This window comes from Giraffa tippelskirchi, chromosome 2, assembly GCF_054371585.1.
Source record: "Giraffa tippelskirchi isolate mGirTip1 chromosome 2, T2T-mGirTip1v1.2.pri, whole genome shotgun sequence".
Taxonomy (NCBI): Eukaryota; Metazoa; Chordata; class Mammalia; order Artiodactyla; family Giraffidae; genus Giraffa; species Giraffa tippelskirchi.
This window is the reverse complement of record NC_137276.1, coordinates 136,581,803-136,607,554: the sequence shown is the minus strand read 5'-3', so window position 1 is coordinate 136,607,554 and position 25,752 is coordinate 136,581,803. Positions and strand designations below refer to the sequence as shown.

The following is a 25,752-nucleotide window of genomic DNA, read 5'->3' as shown; positions in this document are numbered from 1 at the left end:
ATAAATTGTGTTTTTATGTGAAGGTAAGTATCAATAAGATAGTAAAGAAGCATAGTAGGAAGAACAATCATAATCTTATTTATTATCCATCCTAAACTAACATTATTTTATCCTCTCAGTTATCAAATTATTATTAATTTCTTCTGGGAGGAAAGTGCTGTAATTTTGTAGAAATCATCAAAATTTCAGGCAAAGCTAGATTCTTACAATCTAAAATCATGCCCACCAGTGAATCTTCTCTGCTCGCCTCAGCACTGAAAGTGATGACAGTATCAGATTGGAGATGACTTGTGACACTTTGAGGCAACAGAAGGCATTTTCCCGAATAAGCTTTGAATTGTTCTTAAGTTTCTGTCATAAGTGAGATCAGAAGGCTATTAATTAGAGGTACCTCCTGTGTTAGGCTGAATGATGCATTCAGGTAGACTGCTGGGGACGGGAATGGAAAGCTACCTAGATACGTAGGTAGGTAGTGAGTGAGTGAGGGGTAGTCACTCAGTTGTGTCTGACTCTGCGACTCCATGGACTGTAGCCTGCCAGGCTCCTCTGTCCATGGAATTCTCCAGGCAAGAATATTGGAGTGGGTTGCCATTGTAGGTAGAACACTGTTGAATTTGGGGGCAAGTGTTTAGGATAATTCCAGCCTGCATCGGTCACTGTGAAGCATGCTGCAGTGAGCATCTCTGGAAATTAGCAGAACGTGACCTCTGGGAAGGATAATGGCTTGAGGTATGGACTAGGAGCAGGGGTTTAAGTCAAGTAACATCTTCATGGGAGAAATGGTAAAATGTGTGAAGATAATGGGATAATTCTAATCCCAGTAGTCAGGTGGAATGAAATAAAAGTAACTGGAACTGGAGTATTAGACAGTGACTTAGGCAAAAAAAAAAAAAAAAAAAGTGAATATCCCGCATACCAATCCTTGGATACAAGGCTGGACTGAAAAAAGACAACAGATTAGATTGTTTTTATCCCTATATTGGGAAGTAAGTGGCCATAGAGTCCAGGGTAGAGCAGACTTGTAGATGGTTGCAAAACTGGTACCAGTTAAGGGGCTTAATAGGATCTGGGGACAGTCAGATCTTTATACTACTTTTCTGTGGGTATTATTTAGGTGGGCTTTATAAGAGCCCTGTTTAGAAGAAAACAAGGTGACGTGGGTGAAGAGCATGTACACTCCTCAACGTCTCAGCTTGAGTCCTGACACCGTAGAAGTTAATGTGAATTTAGTATTACAATCACAGATTTTGAAGGAACATTTATCTTTATCACAATAGCACAATAGAATTCTGAAATATGGCAACTTCTGTGTAGGATGCATAAATCAAGTTTGAGCTGCACAGGCCATATTCTGAAAAGAAACAAGAATGAATGATATTTTTCCAATTTCATTTATAATTTAGAACCCCAAATTCAGTACTTATGCAATCAAGGAATTAAAAGTATTGCCCTATTTATCATGTTTTTCAAGTTTCTGTTTTTAAATTAATTGTTTTGAATAATGTATGCACACAATAAAATTTTAAACCTAAAAGATATACACAGTGAAAAGAAAGTTTCTTTCTCACCCCTGTTCCCTTCTCCTCACTTGTGGCTACCAGTAGTACTAGTTGCTTGCACATCTTTCTAGACTGTGAGCACCATTTGTTTTTCAGTGCCAGTCCACTGTCCATACTGTTCTGCATTTTACATTTTCTGTATTAGACTGATTTATATGAGGGCAAACAACAACAGTAATAATATTAGTTAAATTTTATTGCATATTACTATGAATCATGCACTTTCCTAAGCACTTTACACACACACACACACACACACACACACACACACACACACACACCTCTATATGCTTGGTACTATTGTCATACCAGTTGAGAAAACTGAAACCTAAGGAAATAAACAACTTGCTGAAGGTTCCATGGCTGATTGGCTTTGGACAAAGCTTAGACAATTGGAGATGACTTATTCTTTGTAACAGTTGCATTATACGCTACCGTGGAGATATTCCATATTTGGATGTTCAATTCTTTGTTAATGAGCAATTAAGTTGATTCAAATTTTTAGCTGTTATGAACAATGCTTCCAGAATATCCTTTAAAATACACCATTACACATATGAGTATCTCTGAGTAATGATTTTCTAAAAGTTGAACTTTTGAGGCAAAGGGTATACGCATTTTCATCTCAATAGAAAGTGCCAACTGCCCTTTGATGATGTACCAATAATGTTTCGTAGCAGAGCTTAGTTTTAACAGCTAATTACTTTCTCTATTAAAGTGAACCGATTGGTCTACATCCTCATCCCACTGCCTGAGGAAGTAAACTAGAATTGCTTGTGCTTCTGTGGGTGTGGGTCTGGTACCCACTGTCAACAGGAGGTTTATTGGCAGAAGATAGGAAACCTAGGACATGATGACTGTGTTTCAAGCTCTGTATTCTATGTTTACAATTCCAAACATCCCTGAAGTAAAGGTCCTGTGTCATAAATGAGGAAATCAAAATTTAGAAAGATACTTGGAGAAAGAAACAGGATTTTGACAGACTCCAAGATGAGGCTTTTCATGTTTTAATACTGCCTCCGCCTTAAAAATATACACTGATGTATTGCCTTTGTATCAACTATTATCAGAGTAGACTGATAAGGTTACAAATAGAGTAATAAACATATGAGCTAAATTTAAATGGTGAGAAGGCTTTAATTATTATGTGTCTCAAGTGAATCAACCCTAGTCCAGAATGTAAGCAAAAAAGTGTAAAATAATCCTATTACATCCTGTTGCTGTACTCACTGAGAAGACATTTTCTTTTCTTATCTCAAAGCTGATTTTAACTTCTCTTTTAAAGATCTGGGACCTCAATGGCTGTTGTCACCACACACTAAATGTTGGGCAAGAGGGAGCTGTGGATATTTCACACATCCTGGTTCTTAAGAAGACAATCCTGGTTACAGGCTGGGACAGGTATGATAGACTTCATGCAAAACTGTAGGAAGGTAAAAGGAGAGAGTTTTATAATCATCTGAAAAAGGGAATGGCTACCCACTCCAGTATTCTTGCCTGGGAAATCCCATGGACAGAGAAGCCTGATGAGCTACAACCCATGGGGTTGTAAGAGTCAGACACGACTTAGAGACTAAACCACTATCACCACCACCACCACCACAAAAGAAAAAAGAACCCAGAAATCCCGTTTTCTGAGTCTTCAACTGATTTAATCCTAATTCTGAGTCTTTAACTTGCTGGTGACCTTGATGAGTGAAACTGTTTGGAACTGGCTGGATGCTTAGTGAATAAAATATTTTTTAAGATCATGTAGCTTGAGTGGCTTTGAGAAGTGTTAACAGTGCTTTCTTCTGGCTTTAGGAACCTGTCTTTTTCTTTAACCATTCCAGATAGAAACATAATACCACTGCCTGAGTGTTAAATCCTAAACTTTCCCAAATTTTACAGTCAATAAATTCTTAATGTGTAAACTTCATTCCTTCAACTGTAAAAGGATCTCATTCCTTCTCCTCTTCTTAGTTTCAGTGGCAGCACAAGAAGGGAGCAGCCTGCTGAACTCCATCACTTCAGTGTAGAGAAGGGCCTTTCACATTCCACTTACAGTTTTCAAAGAGCAATTTTTCCATTTCATTATAAAGAAAATTACTTTGCTTTCCTCTTTTCCTGAGAGAACCAAGGGATCGTAAACAGGGCCTTTTCTATGTCATTGTATAAGCCCTAAAAAAATTAAAGTGTGATATGTTTCAAAAATACATTGTTCATAAATTCAAAGGTTCATGAAATATTGCTCTAATAGGTAATTTGCCCAAGATTATTCACTATAGAAATATGATATTAATGGTTTGAAGCTAGGATTAAGTCAAATTTTATACCTAGAAAACCAGCAATATTTATTTGGGGATTTTTATCAAACATAGGGAAGGGTTGTGTCTAATGCAAATGTGAACATACTAAACTAGACTAGAGAATACAGTGCCACACAGAGCTTAGTTTTCAGAAGTAGTTTGACTATAAGGAAAGAAAGTATAGTTCAGATTATTCTACTTGCTATTAAGAACTAATTTAATCATCCTCACCTTTGAAAGAAAGCTTCTTCATACCCCTGGGAACATTCATGATCCATCAATGACTCATAACCGCTCTGGTAGACTATAGCCTAATGCTCTCTATAATTAGGCTATGGCAATGAATAAGTGGAATTATCTAATATTGTGGCAGAGTAGATGTGTAGTATACAGCCAGTTCACTTTAATTTTGCACATAACAAAAAGAGCTTTAAAAATTAATGTGTTGGTCAAAACTTTGGAGACACCATTTTCTTAGTCATATTTTTTAGACATCCATGATTAGAAATTAGCATCAAATGTAAGGCTTTTTTTTTAATTGGTCACAGGGTGAAATTTCAAAAGATTAGATATATAGAGTAATCTAAAAGTGATTTAAAAAGAACACCAAATGATCTGATCTGTATTGGGGATGATAACTTTCTATAACCATGGGGAGGAATTTTGGGGGAGATTGAAATGAGTGGAGGAAAACATCAGTCCTCTCATTTTTCTCCATCTTTTCTACCTTCCATAAGGTTGTCAGGACTTGGGTCCTATAGTTGGAATTGAAAGTTGAATGACTATGTTCCCAGTTATATTGTTTTACTTTCATATTGATGAATTTGAAAATCATATTTTTATATTTTCTAAGCAAGACGTCTTACATTAGGATGGATTTTGCAAGATCTTTGCAGGATCAGTTCTTTTTTTTTTTTTTTTTAACCAAGAGGCATTTAACAAAAGAGGCAAGAAAACAGGTAAGTTGTTTGGTTATGTCTTGGGGAGGATAGTCTATTAAGCCAACTCCCTAGTAGTTTAGTGACTTGAGAAGAAATAAGTGGAAGTTTGAGAGTCAGCTTATTAAGCTTTCTTTAAAATCCAGAGGAGATGGTTAAGTTATACTGTAATTTTAACTTTAGGTTCTATTTAAATAAAGAAATTGGTCTGATAATTCTGTCCAAAATGGAATAGAAATTACATTTATTGAGTTTGGTACATAAATATGCCATCAATTTATTGTATTCATAGAGCTTTGTAGCATTATGTACTTTACATACATTATCCAACTTAATCCTTATCTTCATCTTGGAAGGGAGGCAATATTTTGTAGATATCTCTAATCTCTGTCTTCAGCTCTTACCTTTCTAAGCTCACTCATACGTTTGCTTGCTGGATGTATCTGACTGTGATCCCAAATTCTTCATATTCTAAACTGAGTGTATTATGCATGAAAGTGAAAGTGATAGTCATTCAGTCATGTCCAATTCTGTATGACCCCATGGGCTGTAGCCTACCAGGCTCTTTTGTCCATGGAATTTTCCAGGCAAGAATACTACAGTGGGCAGCCATTCCCTTCACCAGAAGATCTTCCTGACCTGGGGATCGAACCGGGGTCTCCTGCATTGCCCGCAGTTTCTGTATAGTCTGAGCCAACAGGGAAGCCCATTTTATTCATTCCCTTTCCCTAAACCTGCTTTTTCTCTTAGATTCAAAGCTTCAGTTAATAGCTTGACATCCTGGTCATCCACCTGGTCATCCTTCTTATTCAACTTCACAATCAAGTAGTCACTAAGCCTTATCTCTTTTTTAGTCTAAATATTTGTTTCAAATCTATTCCCAATACTACTAGACTGTACACTTCAGAGCATCATTTCTATGTACATGAATGTCACAGCCTTCTCATTTGTCCTTTTCTCTAGTAAATGTCTCTCTTTTACCTTTTAAATGGATTTACTCATTTTAATGATTTCTACAGTGATTTCTTTCTACAATACCATTTATCTATGTCACTTCCTTGGCTCAATGATTTTTAAAATGTCTACAACAAAAAACCAGAGCTCCCTGTGTCCCAGACCTATTCTGAGCTTCATGTGTTCACTCCATTCTTGTGTACATTCTAAACTCAAATAGAAACCTGCTGTCAGAGTGTTCCTATATAAGCCGTGCCATTTCACACTCCTATTCTCTCCTCTTATCTAGAAATCTCTCTCCAAATATTTTTCATGTAGGTAATGTTTATTCTTATTTGAAGTCTCGTTCATATATCTTTTCTACCAGAACCTTTCTCTTTCCCCCTATGGTGGAAATATGCCCCCATTTGTCTTTGTGCTTTCTAATTTCCTGCACTTTTCTTAACCTAGGAATATAAATATTGAACATCTAATACGTATGTATATCTAATATATGCTTATTAGGTGTTATATGATACTTGTCAAATGACTTAATCAACATTTATTGAATAGATAGGAAATCTGAAGATTAAAGAGATTAATTACCCATAGTCACACTCCAAATAAGAGGAAAACAGAGTTGATATTCAAATCTATTCTTTCATTACAATAAGCCAGAAAGCCAAGTATTACCAATTCTGTTTCACAAAGGAGGAGGCGAGGCTTGATGAGTAACTTGGCCAAAGCTAGTAGGCAGCTGAGTTAAAAGTCTATGACAAAGTGCATGATTCATGTCAATGTATGGCAAAAACTACTGCAATATTGTAAAGTAATTAGCCCCCAGCTAAAATAAATAAATTTATTAAAAAAAAAAGTCTATGACAAAGTGCATGCTTTTACTACCATTCCTGAATTACAGATGGAGTCATTAAATCATTGGGAGATCAATTGCATTCTTTTAAAGAAACAGTTTGACTAAGTTGATCAGGTCAATCCACGCTAATGAATCAGTTTTGTGTATTTGAAGGGGAAAAAAAATAACACATATTCTCAACTTAATAATACCTCAGAATTTTACCATGATTTCCCCCTTTCCTTTCCACAAGTATCTTTAAGCTGCACCTAGATGGAAAACATGGAGTTAGGAAACATGGTGCGCTGAATGTGAAAAAGCAGGATTCCTTCGCTCACGGGCATCGCATTCTAATTGAGGAGTTGATGCATACGAGGCAGGATATGAAAAATGCCCCTTTCCGCTAAGCAAAGCCTGAATCAGAGAGCCCATAAGATTGTTTAGGAATATGGCCATTAATACCTAGAGACTACTTCTACTGGAAAAAAGAACCCAAATTCAGAAATTCTTCAGTATGTTTCTTATCAGTTCAGTTCAGTTCAGTTCAGTTCAGTTCAGTCGCTCAGTCGTGTCCAACTCTTTGCGACCCCATGAGTTGCAGCACGCCAGGCCTCTCTGTCCATCACCAACTCCCGGAGTCTACCCAAACCCATGTCCATCGAGTTGGTGATGCCATCCAACCATCTCATCCTCTGTCGTCCCCTTCTCCTCCCGCCCCCAATCCCACCCAGCATTAGGGTCTTTTCCAATGAGTCAACCCTTCGCATGAGGTGGCCAAAGTATTGGAGTTTCAGCCTCAACATCAGACCTTCCAATGAAAACCCAGGATTGATCTCTTTTAGGATTGATTGATTGGATCTCCTTGCAGTCCAAGGGACTCTCAAGAGTCTTCTCCAGCACCACAGTTCAAAAGCATCAAATCTGTGGTGCTCAGCTTTCTTCACCATCCAACTCTCACATCCATACATGACCACTGGAAAAACCATAGCCTTGACTAGATGGACTTTTGTTGGCAAAGTAATATCTCTGCTTTTAAATATGCTATCTAGGTTGACCATAACCTTCCTTCCAAGAAGTAAGCGTCTTTTAATTTCATGGCTGCAATCACCATCAGCAGTGATTTTGGAGCCCAAAACAATAAAGTCTGACACTGTTTCCACTGTTTCCCCATCTATTTGCCATGAAGTGATGGGACCAGATGCCATGATCTTAGTTTTCTGAACGTTGAGCTTTAAGCCGACTTTTTCACTCTCCTCTTTCACTGTCATCAAGAGGCTCTTTTGTTCTTCTTCACTTTCTGCCATAAGGGTGGTGTCATCCGCATATCTGAGGTTATTGATATTTCTCCCGGCAATCTTGTTTCCAGCTTGTGTTTCTTCCAGCTCAGCCTTTCTCATGATGTACTCTGCATATAAGTTAAATAAGCAGGGTGACAATATATAGCTTTGACGTCCTCCTTTTCCTATTTGGAACCAGTCTGTTGTTCCATGTCCAGTTCTAACTGTTGCTTCCTGACCTGCATACAGGTTTCCCAAGAGACAGGTCAGATGGTCTGATATTCCCATCTCTTTCAGAATTTTCCACAGTTTATTGTGATCCACACAGTCAAAGGCTTTGGCATAGTCAATAAAGCAGAAATAGATGTTTTTCTGGAACTCTCTTGCTTTTTCGATGATCCAGCAGATATTGGCAATTTGATCTCTGGTTCCTCGGCCTTTTCAAAAACCAGCTTGAACATCTGGAAGTTCATGGTTCACGTATTGCTGAAGCCTGGCTTGGAGAATTTTGAGCATTACTTTACTAGCATGTGAGATGAGTGCAATTGTGCGGTAGTTTGAGCATTCTTTGGCATTGCCTTTCTTTGGGATTGGAACGAAAACTGACCTTTTCCAGTCCTGTGGCCACTGCTGAGTTTTCCAAATTTGCTGGCATATCGAGTGCATCACTTTCACAGCATCACCTTTGAGGATTTGAAATAGCTCAACTGGAATTCCATCACCTCCACTAGCTTTGTTCGTAGTGATGCTTTCTAAGGCCCACTTGACTTCACATTCCAGGATGTCTGGCTCTAGGTGAGTAATCACACCATCATGATTATCTGGGTCGTGAAGATGTTTGTACAGTTCTTCTGTGTATTCTTGCCACCTCTTCTTAATATCTTCTGCTTCTGTTAGGTCCATACCATTTCTGTCCTTTATCGAGCCTATCTTTGCATGAAATGTTCCTTTGGTATCTCTAATTTTCTTGAAGAGATCTCTAGTCTTTCCCAATCTGTTGTTTTCCTCTGTTTCTTTGCATTGATCGCTGAGGAAGGCTTTCTTATCTCTCCTTGCTATTCTTTGGAACTCTGCATTCAGATGGGAATATCTTTCCTTTTCTCCTTTGCTTTTCACTTCTCTTCTCTTCCCAGCTATCTGCAAGACCTCCTCAGACAGCCATTTTGCTTTTTTGCATTTCTTTTCCATAGGGATTGTCTTGATCCCTGTCTGTTGTACAATGTCACGAACCTCTGTCCATAGTTCATCAGGCACTCTGTCTATCAGGTCTAGTCCCTTAAATCTATTTGTCACTTCTACTGTATACTCATAAGGGATTTGATCTAGGTCATACCTGAATGGACTAGTGGTTTTCTCTACTTTCTTCAATTTAAGTCTGAATTTGGCAATAAGCAGTTCATGATCTGAGCCACAGTCTGCTCCCAGTCTTGTTTTTGCTGACTGTATAGAGCTTCTCCATCTTTGGCTGCAAAGAATATAATCAATCTGATTTCGGTGTTGACCATCTGGTGATGTCCATGTGTAGAGTCTTCTCTTGTGTTGTTGCAATAGGGTGTTTGCTATTACCAGTGTGTTCTCTTGGCAAAACTCTATTAGCCTTTGTCCTGCTTCATTTTGTACTCCAAGGCCAAATTTCCTGTTACGCCAGGTTTTTCTTGACTTCCTACTTTTGCATTCCAGTTCCCTATAATGAAAAGGACATCTTTTTTGAGTGTTAGTTGTAGAAGGTCTTGTAGGTCTTCATAGAACCGTTCAACTTCAGCTTCTTCAGTGTTACTGGCTGGGGCATAGACTTGGATTACTGTGATATTGAATGGTTTGCCTTGGAAACGAACAGAGATCATTCTATCGTTTTTGAGATTGCATCCAAATACTGCATTTCGGACTCTTTTGTTGACCATGATGGCTACTCCATTTCTTCTACGGGATTCTTACCCATCTTAAGCAAAATGTACTGAGAGACAAAGCTGTAAATTGACATCTCGTCAGTTAAAAAATACTTGGTTAAATGCCTAACCATGTTTATGTTGGTAAAACTGAGTGGATAGATGATCAACTATCTTTGCATTTGTTAAATAGTCATATAATATGTATAGTTCTGGTAAAATCAAACAAATGATCATAATATAGTTTAAGATTTTATCTTATTTTTATGTTAAATTTATGCCCTGAAATTCTATGATTCTATATTTACAACTCTGTTTAAAAATAAAAATAAGTTCTTCATTTATTGCTCTTCTTTCAGTTAAACAAGAAACCTTTGTGAAGGTTTTATCTCTGTAAAATATATAAATACTTATATAAATACATATATATAATATATAAAGACATAAATACAGAAAAGATAATTTTTCATATAATTTTAAATAATTCTGAAAATATGATTGATAGTAGCATTCTTCACAGAATTCTTTAAAAAGTAGGTGCTCAATAAATAGCTGTTGATATAATTCTATTTCTAAAAGTATTTTTTAAGGGAATTGAGATTAGGGATTTGAAGTTCCTCAACAATAAAACTTACCTATCACAAGATATTAAATTCTTAAAATAATTGCCTTGCTAAAGAACTGTATGTAATCTTATATATGACTCAATCATTTTTTATTATTAGGATGAGAATCAGAATGAGCACTTCCAAAGCTGTGAGTTATTCTGGATAATCTTGTTGGAGGCTGGACGGGGGCGAGTATGTGTGAAGTTCACAAATAACCCTCAAGACTAACTTTGTGATGGTTTCAGTATCCCAAATTGGGCTCCACAAATTTTAGGAAAAAGCATGAAAAACAACTGATTTATTTTGAACTCATTCCCTACCTTTGAGATAACCTTTTTATCCTAAAAAACAATGGATACATTCTTTTGGACTAACAAGACTTGAACAATTAACCTCTGTGGAAACAGATGTGTAAAATGCACGTCTCACTCTGTGACCCCATGCACTGTAGCCTGCCAGGCTCTTCTGTCCATGGGATTTCCTAGGCAAGAATACTGAAGTAGGTTGCCATTTTCTTCTCCAGGGGATCTTCCCAACCCAGGGATCGAACCCATGTCTCTTGCATATTCTGCATTGCTAGGTGGATTCTTCACCCAACTGTGCCACTGAGAAGCCCCAAGGGAATAAATAATTGACTTTGTTCTTTTGTTCCCAGTGTGAAAATTTCTACATGATAAATTTTGGTAAAATTTATTATCCTATCTCATTCATCCTAAAAGAGATTATTTTTTAACACATTAAAAAATTTTTTTTGCTCTTGTAAGGCAAACTAATTTTGCTTTCTCAGAATTGGTCATCATATCTAAATTCTGATTAGAGATAAGGCTGTCATCAGAAGAACACAGTGACTCAGTAGCTGTCCTCCCGGGACTTCAGATGTGAGGTGTGGAATGGAACTAGTAACCTCTTTCAATGTCAGAAAGAACAAATCTCTCAGACTCTTAAAATGGCCTAAAAATTGGCTCGTTCTGTACTTCAATTTTACTCTTGGCAAAAGTACAAACTTAGAAAAAAGTTGTCTTGGAAATGTACAAAGTAAGAAATACAGTGTACATTCTGAAGGTATTTTAAGGATAACTGTCATTTCAAATGAAAGTTTCAGGTTAGGTTTCAAGGGAAAGTTGGCAGCTAATTAGCTTCTCACCACTGTGACACACGAGGTCAAATATCAGAATGGCTGCTTTTTACACCATTTTATGAAAAGGATTTTGTGCTTTGGGGTGTACTCCTGAAGTATATCCAGTTAAAATGGTATCTTGGCAAGGAAGACAACTGACATTAAATATTGGTGGAGAGAAAATAGAGGAGATATGGACTGACCTCTTCCATCTGACTCCCACCCTCATACTCTCCCTTATCAAAAGGTAATCTCTTCAATCAAACATACCAGTAGGTAAAGAGGAAATTTTAAATATATACATATAAAACTCTTACAAAATTCATGACAATTTCAGAACTGCAAATTGCCTTACTTATACTATCTTGTCTTGCTAAGCCTTGTATTAATACTATTAAACTAACATTAATATTAGATTACTGATTTAAAAAATAGAGTAATTCATATATTGATTAAGCTAATTTTTATGAAATGCTTATTATTTTCAAGGTACTATTTTGGGCACTACCGATGCTGAGAGGAGAGCTTATTTATGAGAGCTTATTTATTTAGAGCTTATTTATGGTAGGAAAGACAGAAAAGAATCAGACAAATAGATATAGATCCCGATATCACATAATGATAATGTAATCAAAATGATGTAGGTGAGGAATGAGAGACTCAAGGAAGTCTTTAGCTTGGGTGGTCAGGGAGGGCTTCCCTAAGGAGGTAACATCTGAGCAGAGAATTTTTCATCTGATCATTTGAAAATATTTATTGAATATGCAATATGTGTAGGTCACTATGATTGCTACTCAATATGTGTAGGTCACTATGATAGGGTTTTAGAATAAAGAACGATCCCTGATTTCTGTGAACTTACATTATAGCAGAGGAGCAGAGACTATATAATATGAATTAAATGTTGTGAGTAAAATTTAAATTATGTAAGAGATCAGAAGAGGGATCTATTTCTTTCAACACTAGTTATTAAGGAAGCCTACAGAACAAGATAGGGCTTAATGAATGGGTGTATAGACAGATAGTGTGGGTATGTGTGTGCAAGGAAATCCACGGAGGGATGGAAGAGCCCATTGTGAACAAAAACAAAGCAGCTAGAAATGCAAAGCGTATTTAGAGAGCAGTAAGGACATTGCTTAGGTCTTCCCGATTGGCACAGTGGTAATGAATTCACCTGCCAATGCACAAGATGCCGGAGATACAGGTTCAATTCCTGGGTTGGGAAGATTCCCTGGAGGAGGAAATGGCAACCCGCTCCAGTAGACTTGCCTGAAAAATCCCATGGACAGAGGAGCGTGGTGGGATACAGTCCATGGGGTCGCAAAGAGTCAGACACGGCTGAGCAACTAAACACACACACATACATACACATACACGTGAGTATTGATTGGCTTGAACATGAGATGTGCTTGAGAAACAACCTCTGAATACTCTTAACAGCTTAAAATAGCTCCTGCAAACAGGGAATCTATTTGAAACCTTGTATTCTATCTATAAAATCCAGGCGAATTTTGCTTTCTATTACATTTATTCATCTATCCTTATTTTAATATAAAAATATGTTCTCCCAAACTCTTTGAGTAAAATGAACACTTAGGAAGGTGTACTAGTTTTACCTGGGGTTTCCAGTAGCCCTGTCAAACATTTAACTGGACATTCACATTTTACTTTGAAAACCAAGGACAGAAGAATAAAAGGAAAAATTCTAAAAGAGTTGATTGGATCCAAATATTATTGGGTCTCAAATAATAGGTCCACACATTTGATTTTTGTCATGTAGGAAATAGAAAAACTAAGAAATATTTTTTTAACAGGATATTAGCCTTATCTTTTTGATCATGCTGTTTCCCTGCACTGCTTGGAGTGACTGCCTCTTCCAAATCTTACCCATCTATTAGGGTTAGGCTCTGTACGCTCTGTACACTACAGCACCACGAACAGGGACTTTCATGGAGAAAACAAGAAATGTTTGTAGAATGAATGTATATGAAGAGCTCCTGAATGAAATGATGATTCTGGTAGCAGGATGAAGGATGTACCAGAGGTGGGTAGCCTGGAGACAGTGAAATTTGTTAAGAGTCCTTTACAATTAATTGTTCAGGCATGAGCTAGTGAGTGCTAAGCTAGGAAGCTGTCATTGATTATTTAAAATAAAAAGGAAGGAATGAATATATAACATCACAGAGGCAGAATCTGAGGATTTTATTTGACTAAGGAAGAGAAAGACAAGCAGGAATTTGAAATTCTGGTCTATTAACCAATTTGGGGAATTTAGTGAGTCCTCCTGTGGAAGGAAGGTAGAAAATTTAGATTTTTGATATTAGCTGATGGAAATTATAATGGAACTGTCAGCTGTCAAGTGAGAACGACTCAACACTGGAAAAAGTCATGAATGAAGATAGATTTAAGAGCCACGTGTATAGGAGTGAATTGGAAATTATGGTGGTATACAAAACCCCTGAACAAGCCCTTTTGATCAGAGAGAGGGGAGTGGAGGAATGATGGTCAACAGTGTCCATATTGAAACGAGAAAGAGAGAGAAGGAAAGGGAGACAGAGTACAAGGTGTGAAAGGTCAGGGAGCAGGAAGAGAAGCAGGGCATTTGGAAACAGAAGAGTTTCCAGAGCAAACTCACCCATCAGAGGGTGAGGAGTTGGCAGGGCAATTGGGAGACCTTTAGTGTGAGTGGAACAGAAGTAAGGTTTCAGAAAAGTGAAGACAGAATGTGGGGGGAGACACCAAGCCTGGGGTTACAAATGCCCCTTTGAAGTGAGTGTGGCTCTAGAAGTGGGGAGAGGCTTGCCAGAGGCTGGTAGCCAGCGTTCAGTCAAGCGGAAACAGGATGGCCCTATTACTTGATGCCTCCATTATGTAATTTTTAAGGTCCTCCTTTCCTCACCAGGCATTAGGCATTTCATTCTCTGTCCTTTCTGATCTGTCCTCAAATTCACCAGGAATGCCCCAAGATACTGACCTTTAAAAAACTACTATTTCTGTTGAAAACATCTCTGTCCTCCATCCCATTCCTTTGAAGCTGCATTTTCAAGTGTTCCACAAACAGTTCTTCAAGATGCCGTGTGAGAAAGGACTCTGTGGTCAAGTAAGTCTGGAAAACGCCACAGGGAATATAAACATGTTAAATATCCTGAATGAACTGATGAAAAGAAACTTTAATGATTTTGTCTAAACTATCCAATATTATTTGTTCACAGACTCTGCTCTTTTGTATTGTTACTGCCCCGAAACTCGTAGTGGTTCCACATTGGAGACGTTTTGTTTTAGGGTCTTGGTGTTGGACGATTAATCTGATAAACGCACACATGTTTGGTATTAATGATTGTGAAAGGAAGGTTAACATTCTGGTATTCATAATTTACCAGAGAATTTGAGAGAGACTTCAAAAGGAAGTTCAGTGTTGGGATTTAGCCTTATGGATGACAAGTAGGGATAAAGCTTTGGACAGCATCATCTTTTTTTAATTTTTAAAAAAATATTTATTTATTTGCTGTGCCAGATCTTAGTTACAGGATCTTCGATCTTTGTTGTGGCACATGAGATATTTTTTAGTTGCAGCAGGCAAACCCTTTAGTTGCAACATGTGGAATCTAGTTCACTGACCAGGAATGGAACCCAGGCTCTCTGCGTTGGGAGCATGGAGTCTTAACCACTAGACCACCAGGTCCCCAGCATTATCTTTTAGACTTCTCAAATCACGCTATTCAACTGTGTGATGGCTACTCCATATCTATATCACTTTTATATCCATGGCTAAATGCTATATCCTTTTTTTACTAGGTCTATTACTGTGTTTCGACCTCAGAACTTCAATCAGTTTTTCATCCAGCCTGAAGAATGGAAGGGAGGAATTCAACACCATGATGATATATTATGTGCTGCATTTTCACCTCCACAAACTCTTGTTACAGGTTACTTGAATGTTCACTTGACAATCAGTGGTGAAAGTAGTAGTTTCCTTTGCCTCACTTTGAAAAAGCCTTTTCTCAGCTACAAAATGAGCAGGTTTCTTAGAGAAACAGTCCTTGTACTTTAAATTTGGTCCTTATTTCTTGGGCTGTATGACAGTGGTTACAAACATCAGCTCTGAAGCCTGGCTACCAGGCTTCAGATCCTGGTTCTACATCTTGCCACTACCTCATATTGAGCAAGTTATTTTGACTCTAAAATACCATTTTCTCTGGCAAATAATAATTTATCAGCATGTTGGTTTATAGTGAGGATTGCATAAGATAATCTGTGTATGGGTTTAACCCAGTGCTTACAATAAGCCCATCAGTAAATACTAGCTTTCATTTTCATTGTCCTTTACTGAGAAGCAATGTCAGGGTTGTTGGGTACAAATTGCACTTCTGTAGCACTCAGATGTTTCATAACAGGAACACTCTGGGCACAGTTTTCTCTAAGTAATGTCAGTTAAAGACTGGTCTCACAAAAAGTCTATAAATCCAAGCTCTTGACAGGATCCATGGGCATACTTTGACGTGGCATATTAAAGAGGATCAGAAATTGTTGAATTATTTCCAACCAAAGAAAACAATTTATAAAGACAGATTGCGCCATGAAATTATAAAGTCCATATTTTGATAGCCTGATTTGTTTTAAAGAACCGAAAATGTCATTAATCAAGAGGAATGAAAAATTACAGGAAAAGAGCTTGGATATCTATGACGTGTTACCATATGAGGTTTCCTGCTTTATCTACACTTTGAGTTTTGTTGTTTTCAGAACTTTCAGGAGGGCCAACTCTGCAGTTGAATTTGCTCTATAGCTGCTGAAAGTCTACCCTGCAGCACCTACCATATACTGAAATGTGATGAAAACAAGTATCGCTGTGTAGTTGATATTGTAGAAGTGTCATAAAATACCATTGTAATTGGGGAATAAATAATCTCTTCATTCACTTTCATTCCTTCAATCCTATGTGAACATGCTCGGTCAAACACTTTGCAAGTGAAGCATTTTAAAATGATAGGAGAAGGTGGATATTCCCATGAACAGCTAGCCCCTGGAAGCTTATCTTTGGCCAGTTTGTGAGTTACACAGGTTGCCTCTCCAGACAATACAGAGTGCAGTAGGCATTACTCTCTGAATCCCAAGAAGGACACCATCAGTACATACCACTCAGCTCTTGTCTTTTGCTCTCCTCTTAATGTTGGCACTCTGCTCACTAGGGAGCTCTTGTCTTGGGGCTGCTGAGAACAGTGGTCTGGGTATGCACTGCTCCTTCTAAAACCTGCTTGGTCAGACTTAGCCTCACTCTTTGGGCTTTTCTATGTTTTCTGCATGGAACAGTATGAAAGGACTTGTGTAGGGAAAGTTCTAGGATTGGAGAAAGCAACATTCAATAAAGAACATAAAAGAGAAAAAATAAACAGAACACACACAACAAAAGAATGGATGTAGGAAACAGAAACCTTGAAGGAAAATTCGTTTGCCCTCAATGATGAACAAATAATATAGTAGTTATTAATACTATTGCAGTATACTTGTAATTTTCTAGGCAGTAGGTGCTTTTCATTCTTCAGAGCATAAATTTATTCATCAGATAAATTTATTAACCCATTTTTTAGGTGAGGAACTTGTGGCATCAAGTAAAGTTAAATAACTTGTGAAGGTTACACAGCTGGTAGGTAGTAGAATCAGGACTCAAACTGATGAATTACAAAGCCTTTATTCTGAATGCTTTCTTAACACAAAATAAAAAAAGATATTACAACAGTCTCTATCAAACTTACTGAATGGTATTTTGTGAAGTTTCCAATTTTAAAGTTTGATAAAAAACACTAGTAATTACTATTCATTCATGTCTCCAAATATATAGAGAAAACTTACAAAGTGCCAGATTCCATGTAAGTTATTATGATAATGATTTCTTCTAATTGTTGTTGCTCGTATTTTTTTATCTAACTTTCTGGTAATTTCTATTCTCTGTTTTGGCTCCTGTAGGGAGTTATGATGGAGAAATTGTTCTGTGGAACAACAGCACAGAAAATGCTCACTATGTCCTTCACCCTGATTATCAGAGGCTGCTAAAATCAAAATCGGGTGAGTGCAAGTTGGAAACTAAAATAATGTGGCCTGGTTGTGCATGGGCCTGTTGCAGCTTGCTTCTGAATTATAGATGATTGGCTGTAAGCGCATGGGATTAGTGATACCGTTGTCTTGTCAAAGTGACTAAAAAGAACCTTGAGATTTACTTGGCTTAGCAAATTCTTCATGGCTTGCTGTTCCTTCTCTTTATGCTACATCAGCATTTCTGAATTACTGACAGCGGGGAACAGGACTCTCATTTTTATCTAGTTTATTTTTTGCCAATAAACCTCGCCAAATTGCCTTTGAGTGAACCTTGGGTACTCCTTGGTAGGAAAATGGGAACTTGTGTTCATTTGATAGGCTGCTCAGGCTTAGTCTAGAGCTTGTATTAAATATTATGCCACCTGGAAATCTTAAATTATTTCTTGCTTTAGAAACCTGTGTGGAGCATTAGATGGAATTATATTGTATTTTATGGAATTTTAGCAGAGCAGATGAATATTTTATGCTTAAGCAAAATATCTTGACAATTGCCTTTCACATTTTATTTTAGTTTCCTTAGATACTAAAGGTTTTTCCTTACACTAATTTATTTGGGTAATAAATATGTCATACCTCATGGCCCAGTGAGGTTCTGTTGTATCAACTGGATAAACTCATAGAGACTGAATTAGATTAGGAAAGGACTGATCATCTGATACAGTTTTGCGTGTGTGTGTGTGTGTGTGTGTGTGTGTGTGTGTATGTGTGAAAAGCTGAGGGAGTAATTTGTTAGGAGGAAGTAAACTAAGGTAAGAAATTTGAAGTTTACTTGGCTGCAGGCGTGAAATTCTGACTTGCTTTATGTTTTCAATACAAAGAGCTCATCATTAGGGTTCATTTGAATCCTCCATGGAGAAAGTGGAATTCTGCCTCTTTGCTGCATCAGCCCTCAGGGGAATAGTCCTGTTCTCACAGCAGACTTAATTGTGGCTGTGATTAAAAACAGAGAGACAGATAGAAAATAAAAGCAGATAATGTCAAATTTTTAAAAGACACAAGAAGCATTGCTGTAGATTTCTTGCTTTGAATGTTTGAAGATAACCTCTGTATAGGTTTTTCATAAGTATATTCAGACTATTTATAGATTCTGAGATGGATATCCCCAGTTTTTATTAGTGTGATGTGAAGATGGTGTCATTAGATCACTGAAGTACCATTAGGGATATCCTTTTCAGAGTAACTCACTAACAAATAATATTGCTTAAAAAATGATGATTTAAATACATAGTCATTATATCTCAAGTTCATTAAATTATTTACAAGCTTAATATTAATGATTAATAAGTTGAAAATGCCATGATATTAGGATCACATTTGTCTTGAACATATCAGTATCTCTAAGATGTTAGCAGGGACTACAAAATGAAGTCCCTATTAATTCATATCAAGGGAAAACACAGTAAACTTATATGGAGTATGAGAAACAAAAATGGGATCACACAGTCTGTGAAGTTGAGGTTGAGGACGTGGACTGCAGGGGGCTCCATGAATGTTGACTGGAAGCCCAATGTAAGACTTGCTGGGATCATCAGAGACTATGATGCAGGCGGCCTGTTGTTTTTCATAAGTGTTTGAAGAGCAGATGTTTCTATTCATTAAGTCATCTGGCTTGTCTCCATCTCAGATGCAGGGCCTCAAAAGCTTCTTGGTGCTGGGAGGAGCCCCTCTACCCACCCCACCTATGACCAGGCTACCCTGGGAGCCTGTTCCTTTGAGACGGACACTGAGTGCAATCATGCTGTTATGAAGCTTTGCTTCCTTGAAGCAAGAAAAAACATCACAGGGACAGGTAAAATATATATTTATATTTTGACTATAGACTGTTTTGATATATTGTAAAATGTTAGGACAGGGAAGAGTAAAGAAAGTTCAGTCTAATTTGATCTAGGTCTTACAGAGTTTGACTGCCTCTAGCAAACAGTCAGGACCGGATTACAGAAGTCACAGGCCGTGGCCAACAAGGTTAAGGTTCAGGAGGATGGGTCCAGGAGCAGAAGCTAGACCAGACTCCACCAGGAATTTATATCATGTTGTTGTGTGTCAGGATCAGAGAGAGAAAAACTCTGGGCAACAATCAGAATTGAAGAAAAGCTATGACAAACCTAGACAGCATATTAAAAAGCAGAGATGTTACTTTGCTGACAAAGGTCTGTTTAGTCAAAACTATGGTTTTTCCAGTAGTCATGTATAGATGTGAGAGTTGGACCATAAAGAGAGCTAAGTGCAGAAGAATTGATGCTTTTGAACTGTGGTGTTGGAGAAGACCCTTGAGAGTCCCTTGGACTGCAAGGAGATCCACCCAGTCAATCCTACAAGAAATCAATCCTGAATATTCATTGGAAGGACTGATGTTGAAACTGAAGCTCCAATGCTTTGGCCACCTGATGCAAAGAACTGACTCCTTAGAAAAGACCCTGATGCTGGCAAAGATTGAAGGTGGAAGAAGAAGGGGATGACAGAGGATGAGATCATTAGATGGCATTACTGACTCAATGGACATGATTGAGCAAGCTCTGGGAGTTGGTGTTGGACAGGGAAGCCTGGCATGCTGCAGTCCATGGGTTTGCAAAGAGTCAGACATGACTGAGCGACTGAACTGAACTTAATCTAGCCATGGCTTAGAGATTTGTTAGGTATAGGGCTCAGCATGGGCTTCCCTGGTGGCTGAGATGGTAAAGAATCCACCTGCAATTCAGGAGATCAGGGTTCGATCCCTAGGTTGAGAAGACCCCTAGAGAAGGGAATGGCTCCATTATTCTTGCCTGGGAAATCCCATGGATAGAGAAGCCTGATGGGCTCCAGTCCATGGGGTTGCAAAGAGTTGGACACAACTGAGCAACTAAGTACACAAGCACAGGGCACAGCATGAAATACGCTCCAAATATACGAGCCAAAGCCTACATGGGGTACAAGAGCTGCATCTGAGATGACTACACTGGCAGATGTTATCAACATGGGCTAGGAGAAAATAGTGAGAAGCTTGGAGATTGGAAGCTATGGTGAAATTTGAAATAGCTGCTGCTAATCGCTGATCCCAGGTCATGAGAACTGCCTGCTCTTTGTCTTAATATTGTTGGTGGGGGTTAGTAGGTAATGCTTTGGGTGTCTTTACCAGCTGTGCATCCTTTTCAGAATAAGTCTGGTTAGAGCTGCTTCTAAGATACATGCTAACATATGATTTACCACAGTTATTTGATATTATAATGATGAAATAACTATTTGCTTAATTTCCCCTTTGTCTTCAGTGGTGATGTAAGCATGGTATTGATGCAGCCTGCATCTTCCCAAGATAAAAATCTGCTTCTGAGAGCAATGCATATTTTTTACTTTTCTTCTAAAAAAATAATTTTTTAATTTAGAAGTATTTTTCCTTAGTGTTAGGAATCTAGATCTACATGTGTTATATGATTGAAAAAAGAAATAAACATATCTGAACCCTGTTTTCCATATTCACTTTCTCATATTCAATTTGAAGATGGAAAATCTGCATGATTTTCATGTAAAATTTTTCTGCATTAAAAATCAATAAAGGTATATACCTTTATAGAGTTCTAGAATCATTGTGGAATATTTAGAATAGACCTTGAAATGGTTGGAGTCTAAAACTTTCTATTTTCCAGAATGCACCTACAGTCACAAAATGAACTGTTATGATGAAATTGCTCTCATTTCCTCAACACTAAATATTCTTAGTGTTATCAGTATTCCCAAATTGTTTCCACTGAAGCAGCTACGTACCATTATTTCTACCTTAAACAGATATGATTGTTAATAGGCAGCTCATTTGTGAAGCAAATTGGAAGTCATCTACAGATTTATCAAATAATAATAGGAACTTTGCCACAGAAGAATAATTTAGGTAAAGTACTTTTACCTGTGTATAAAAATGGAAAATGAAAAGGTTAGTTCTAGGCCTGTGAACCAAAAAAGTGTTCCATAAGGACTTACAATGAATTCTTGATGAAAGATGAAAAAACAAGCTCGTAAGTAGAATTCTAAGCATATGGCTGCATAGAGAAACCCATAGCTGTGCTGCTGTAACTATACATATATGCAGAGCCAGCTCTGTGCATGAGGAATTTTACTTCTTTGGTATATGCGTCCAATGGGTAATTAAGAAAGATGGGTTTTCTATAATTGGAATATTATCATAATGTTGAAATTAATATTTTTAAGTTTGTCTGAAGTAACAGTTCAATTTTATGAAAATTTTGAAACCCAAATAATATCAAAATAATGAATGAAGGAGTGGTAACTAGATCTTCTGGAACATCTTACGTATCCTATCTCACTTAATAGCACAAACCAGTGAAGCTTTCATAGGGCTTTTCCCAGTGTATATTTGAGAGAATCAGAGCCTGGGAATTGATTTCAGGGCTACTCACCTGTCCGACATTCATATGCTTTCAACAAGGAAACTGATGAGAAGTTGTTTCTCGTGTTTGTAGTTTCCTAATTAGGTGTTCTCATGTATTAGGGGGAGCCAACCTGGTGTCATGTGGAGGATCTGGGTATGTCAGATTCTGGGATACATGTAAGAAGCAACTTTTGGCTGAATTTTTGGCTCATAGTGGAGTTGGTTCTATTATTATGTCTACTGATAAATCAAATCGATACCTCGCCACAGGAGATCTGGAGGGGTGGTTGAAAATCTGGAATATAGAGGTATGTTGAAAAAATTCTCACATTATCATTATTATTTTGATTGTCTTTTGTTTCAGATAATTATGAATCAGGTCTTGTCTGTTTCTAGATAAAGGAAGAAACATTCAGTATTTTAAAGAAAACTTACATATTGATCAGAGACTTCTTTAAATAATTCATGGAGAAAAACAGATTTTTCTCAATATTGAAAATCCTCTAATAATATATAGTCAGGTCAGTCTCCCAATTTAGTAATGCAGTATTGTTAGTACGGTACTACAGCATTGTTTGAGAATAAATAGTTAAGATATGCCTCATTTTAAATGAGATGGTAAGCATAATCTAAGTAGTGTACTTGCCTTTTATCTAACATTGTTGTCATCCTGAGTTTGTTTGGGATTTTTTGTGTCACTGATTACCTGCTCAATTTTCTAATAATACTATAAAATTGTATAATATGTGACTACCTATACATGATAAAGTTCATCCACTGTATCTAATAGCTGACTTTATTGCTTATATTTTTCCATCCTTCCATTCCCTGTCCTTCCTTTCTTTCTACTTCTCAAGTTAGTCAAATCAGTTAGAAACCTTTTCTTGAATGTGAATACCATTTTTCTAACCTCTGTTATCATGAGCTATTCTTTTGTATTACAGATCGCTGTTCCCAAATGCACCTTTTTTCAATTTCTGTATCAGACTTAAAAAAAAAAGTGTTATATCACTGTAATCATTTCATATTTGGACATTTTAGAATTCTAGCATGTCTTTTCATTCAGGAGTACTGTCTTAATTCCAGCAAGAACAAACTCACACAGGCCCCAACTCTGATAAGATCGTTCCGGCCTCACGAAGACTGGATAAGCTCCTTAGAGATGTGTGAGCCGGGTGGCCGCTCGATGATCCTCTCTGCCTCTGCAGACTGCAGCGTTTGTGTGACTGATGTCTGTGGTGTTCCTGTCCAGATCTTTGGTCAGGTAGAAATATTGCTTCTTTACTATTCTAATATTTACTTGACATTTAGTATGAACTTGGCCTGGTTTCCATTTGAATCTCATTGGCTATTAAAGTTCATCAGTCATGAAAGAAGTGACTTCCATTTCTGCAACTATAGCTCCAGGCCTCCCTTATTAACCATGGAAGTTCCATCAGTAGAGGACACGGAGACAAGGAAAGATGGAGGACCTAAGCAGCTTAAAATATGTAAGAATTTCTGAGAAAAATTTCTCCTCCAAAATAAGTGGATCTCTTCAGTTTCAAAATTCAGTAGAAATATAGTATGGATAATTGTACTGCATTACTATAAAACAGATAGATGACTGTGACAGTGAGATAATAATCAGGCAATAATCAAATATAGAAAATTAAAAAAAAAAACAAATCTTTTGTGTTCATTGTCTGATTTATTCCTGCCAAAATCACATTCATTAAAGTTTTCTGAGTTTTTCCTGTTCTAAGGTCTCTATGGGCATGCTATGTTGCTTCAGTTGTGTCTGACTCTTTGTGTCTGACTCCATGGACTGTAGTCCGCTAGTCTCCTTTGTCCATGGAATTCTCCAGGCAAAAATACTGGAGTGGGTTGCCATGCCCTGCTCCAGGGGATCTTCCTGACCTAGGGATTGAACCCTTATCTCTTATGTCTCCTGCATTGGCAGATGGGTGCTTTACCACTAGTGCCACGTGGAAGCCCTACATGAATTATTTCATGTAATCTTTATAATTGCCTTTCCCATTATGGAGGAATGCTCATTATTCCCATTTTACATGTGAGGAAACAGAGGCACAGAGAGTTTGAATCAATTGCTGAGCTCACAGACACTAATAAGTGGTAGAGTTTGGCTTTGAATTCAAGCTGAGTCATTTCATAGCTCATGTTTTTAACTTCCTCCTCCCATGAAACTAAGCTCTGATTCATCTGAGCCTGCAAAAAAATGGAACCAGAGGTCATGGAAGAAAGAAAATATTTATTGTCTCACATTTCTTTTTTCCATTTGTTTTCATGGGAACTCAGTTCTTATTCCCTTTTGTTTGGGGGACGATATAGCAGTTTGTTCTATTTCAACCAATACTGTTCAGACGTGGTGGTATGAGCTCACCTTGGAACTTCAGTTTCTGTCTGGTTGATTGACTTAGTCCTAGTCAGCAGCCTTGGATGCCACTCTCATGCCCTGAGTATGGCGGTTCCCTTCATGCTGGAAGACAAAGTCTGTTGTTGTTTCTTTTGTGGAGTCAGCTTGAGGATGTCAACCTGTGCTGCCCCAATTCCGTACAGCCCTTGAGGACATGGAGGGTGGTGGTAAATCAGAAAATGACGGTAAATCAGAAAATGATGGTAAATTGGTGGGTGGATTGGCTGGGTAACGTGGGAGTTGCCACGTGACATCCAAGAGCTGTACAGCCTCTTCTACTCTGTAAATAAGGCAAGTGCTAGACTTTTCTTAGCAAAAAAGAGTGTCTGAGTGGGAACTCAAATGGGTGTGTGGGCAGTTGTGGTGAGAGAGACAGCATGGGGCACGGCTGGCATTCTGAAATGAAAGGAGTTGAAAAGCTGTCTGGCAGCTCTAGAAGTTACTGCAGTCCTGACATTGCTATATGGCCGTGCCACATGGGCGCTGGTAAAAGGAGCTGCAGAGAAACAAAGAGTCATCTGGCAGGTGGTGTCTGGAGTATAAGTACCTTGTGTGTGTGTGTGTGTGTTTGTGTTAGTTGCTCAGTTTTGTCCGACTCTTTGGACCCCATGGACCTTAGATATGCTGAAGCAAGAAATAGGACTGTTTTAGGTATGGGTGCCACAAAAACTGTGTCCAGAAAGCACAATCTGTGTGGAAATTTTATTAGAATTAAGAAATATATGCTAGTAAAACTGTTCATTTGTATACCTTTGGTTGTTTTCCTTAGTTGTTTTGTAAAGTCTTTTGTATTTCGAAGGACTTCAGCCTCAAAAAGCTTCCGTGAAAATAGTTTGGTTTTATCCCTTCTGTTAAAGATAGGAAAAGAGCCACTAGAGCCGGGTAGTTTTAGAAAGTAAAGGCTGGCAAAGCAGAGGACAGCTGGGTTTTCTAGTCCCTTCTGCATTTTTTTCTTTTTTTAAGAACTCACTTTTATCAAGCTCTTGGATATGGTGCTGCTAGTTTCAAGGGCCATAGGAGGCAGTGGGAAGGGAGGGACATAGAAAGGAGGGGAGGAAGAAAAAGGAAATTAGTAGATAACTGGAAAAAAGCAACAGTGAACGTTCTTCTCATAGTTTGAGCAGAGGCATGCTTTCACAGAAAGATATGGTAGGCAGATGGAAATACTTAGATAAGAAGAGACTCCATTTGTAAATATGACTAGGGTCAGAACATTTTTTCCTGATCCAACTTGATTTGTACAGCATAGTGACCTTTGACCTATATTTGAATGTTGCATTTGTCTTTTAGTTGAATTAATTTTGGTCTAGTAGTTATAAAAACAGAAGGAAAAGCAATCATGTATTTTAATTTCCTTCATTAAGGCTTCATCTTCCGATCGCATTGTTTGATTAAAGTATTCAAAATTTCATGTAATTGTGGTTCAA

The 25,752-nt window shown here is 37.7% G+C and overlaps 1 protein-coding gene across 1 annotated transcript in view; it reads left to right on the top strand.

Moving 5' to 3' along the window:
* WDR49 (WD repeat domain 49) overlaps positions 1 to 25,752 on the top strand; it is a 152,923-nt gene that overhangs the window by 94,262 nt on the left and 32,909 nt on the right. The window contains exons 9-14 of the mRNA XM_081573649.1: positions 2,845 to 2,960; positions 15,255 to 15,385; positions 17,424 to 17,522; positions 19,177 to 19,341; positions 22,030 to 22,217; positions 22,976 to 23,173. Coding sequence (XP_081429775.1) covers positions 2,845 to 2,960; positions 15,255 to 15,385; positions 17,424 to 17,522; positions 19,177 to 19,341; positions 22,030 to 22,217; positions 22,976 to 23,173 — 897 coding nt within the window. The remainder of the gene's footprint in view (positions 1 to 2,844; positions 2,961 to 15,254; positions 15,386 to 17,423; positions 17,523 to 19,176; positions 19,342 to 22,029; positions 22,218 to 22,975; positions 23,174 to 25,752) is intronic.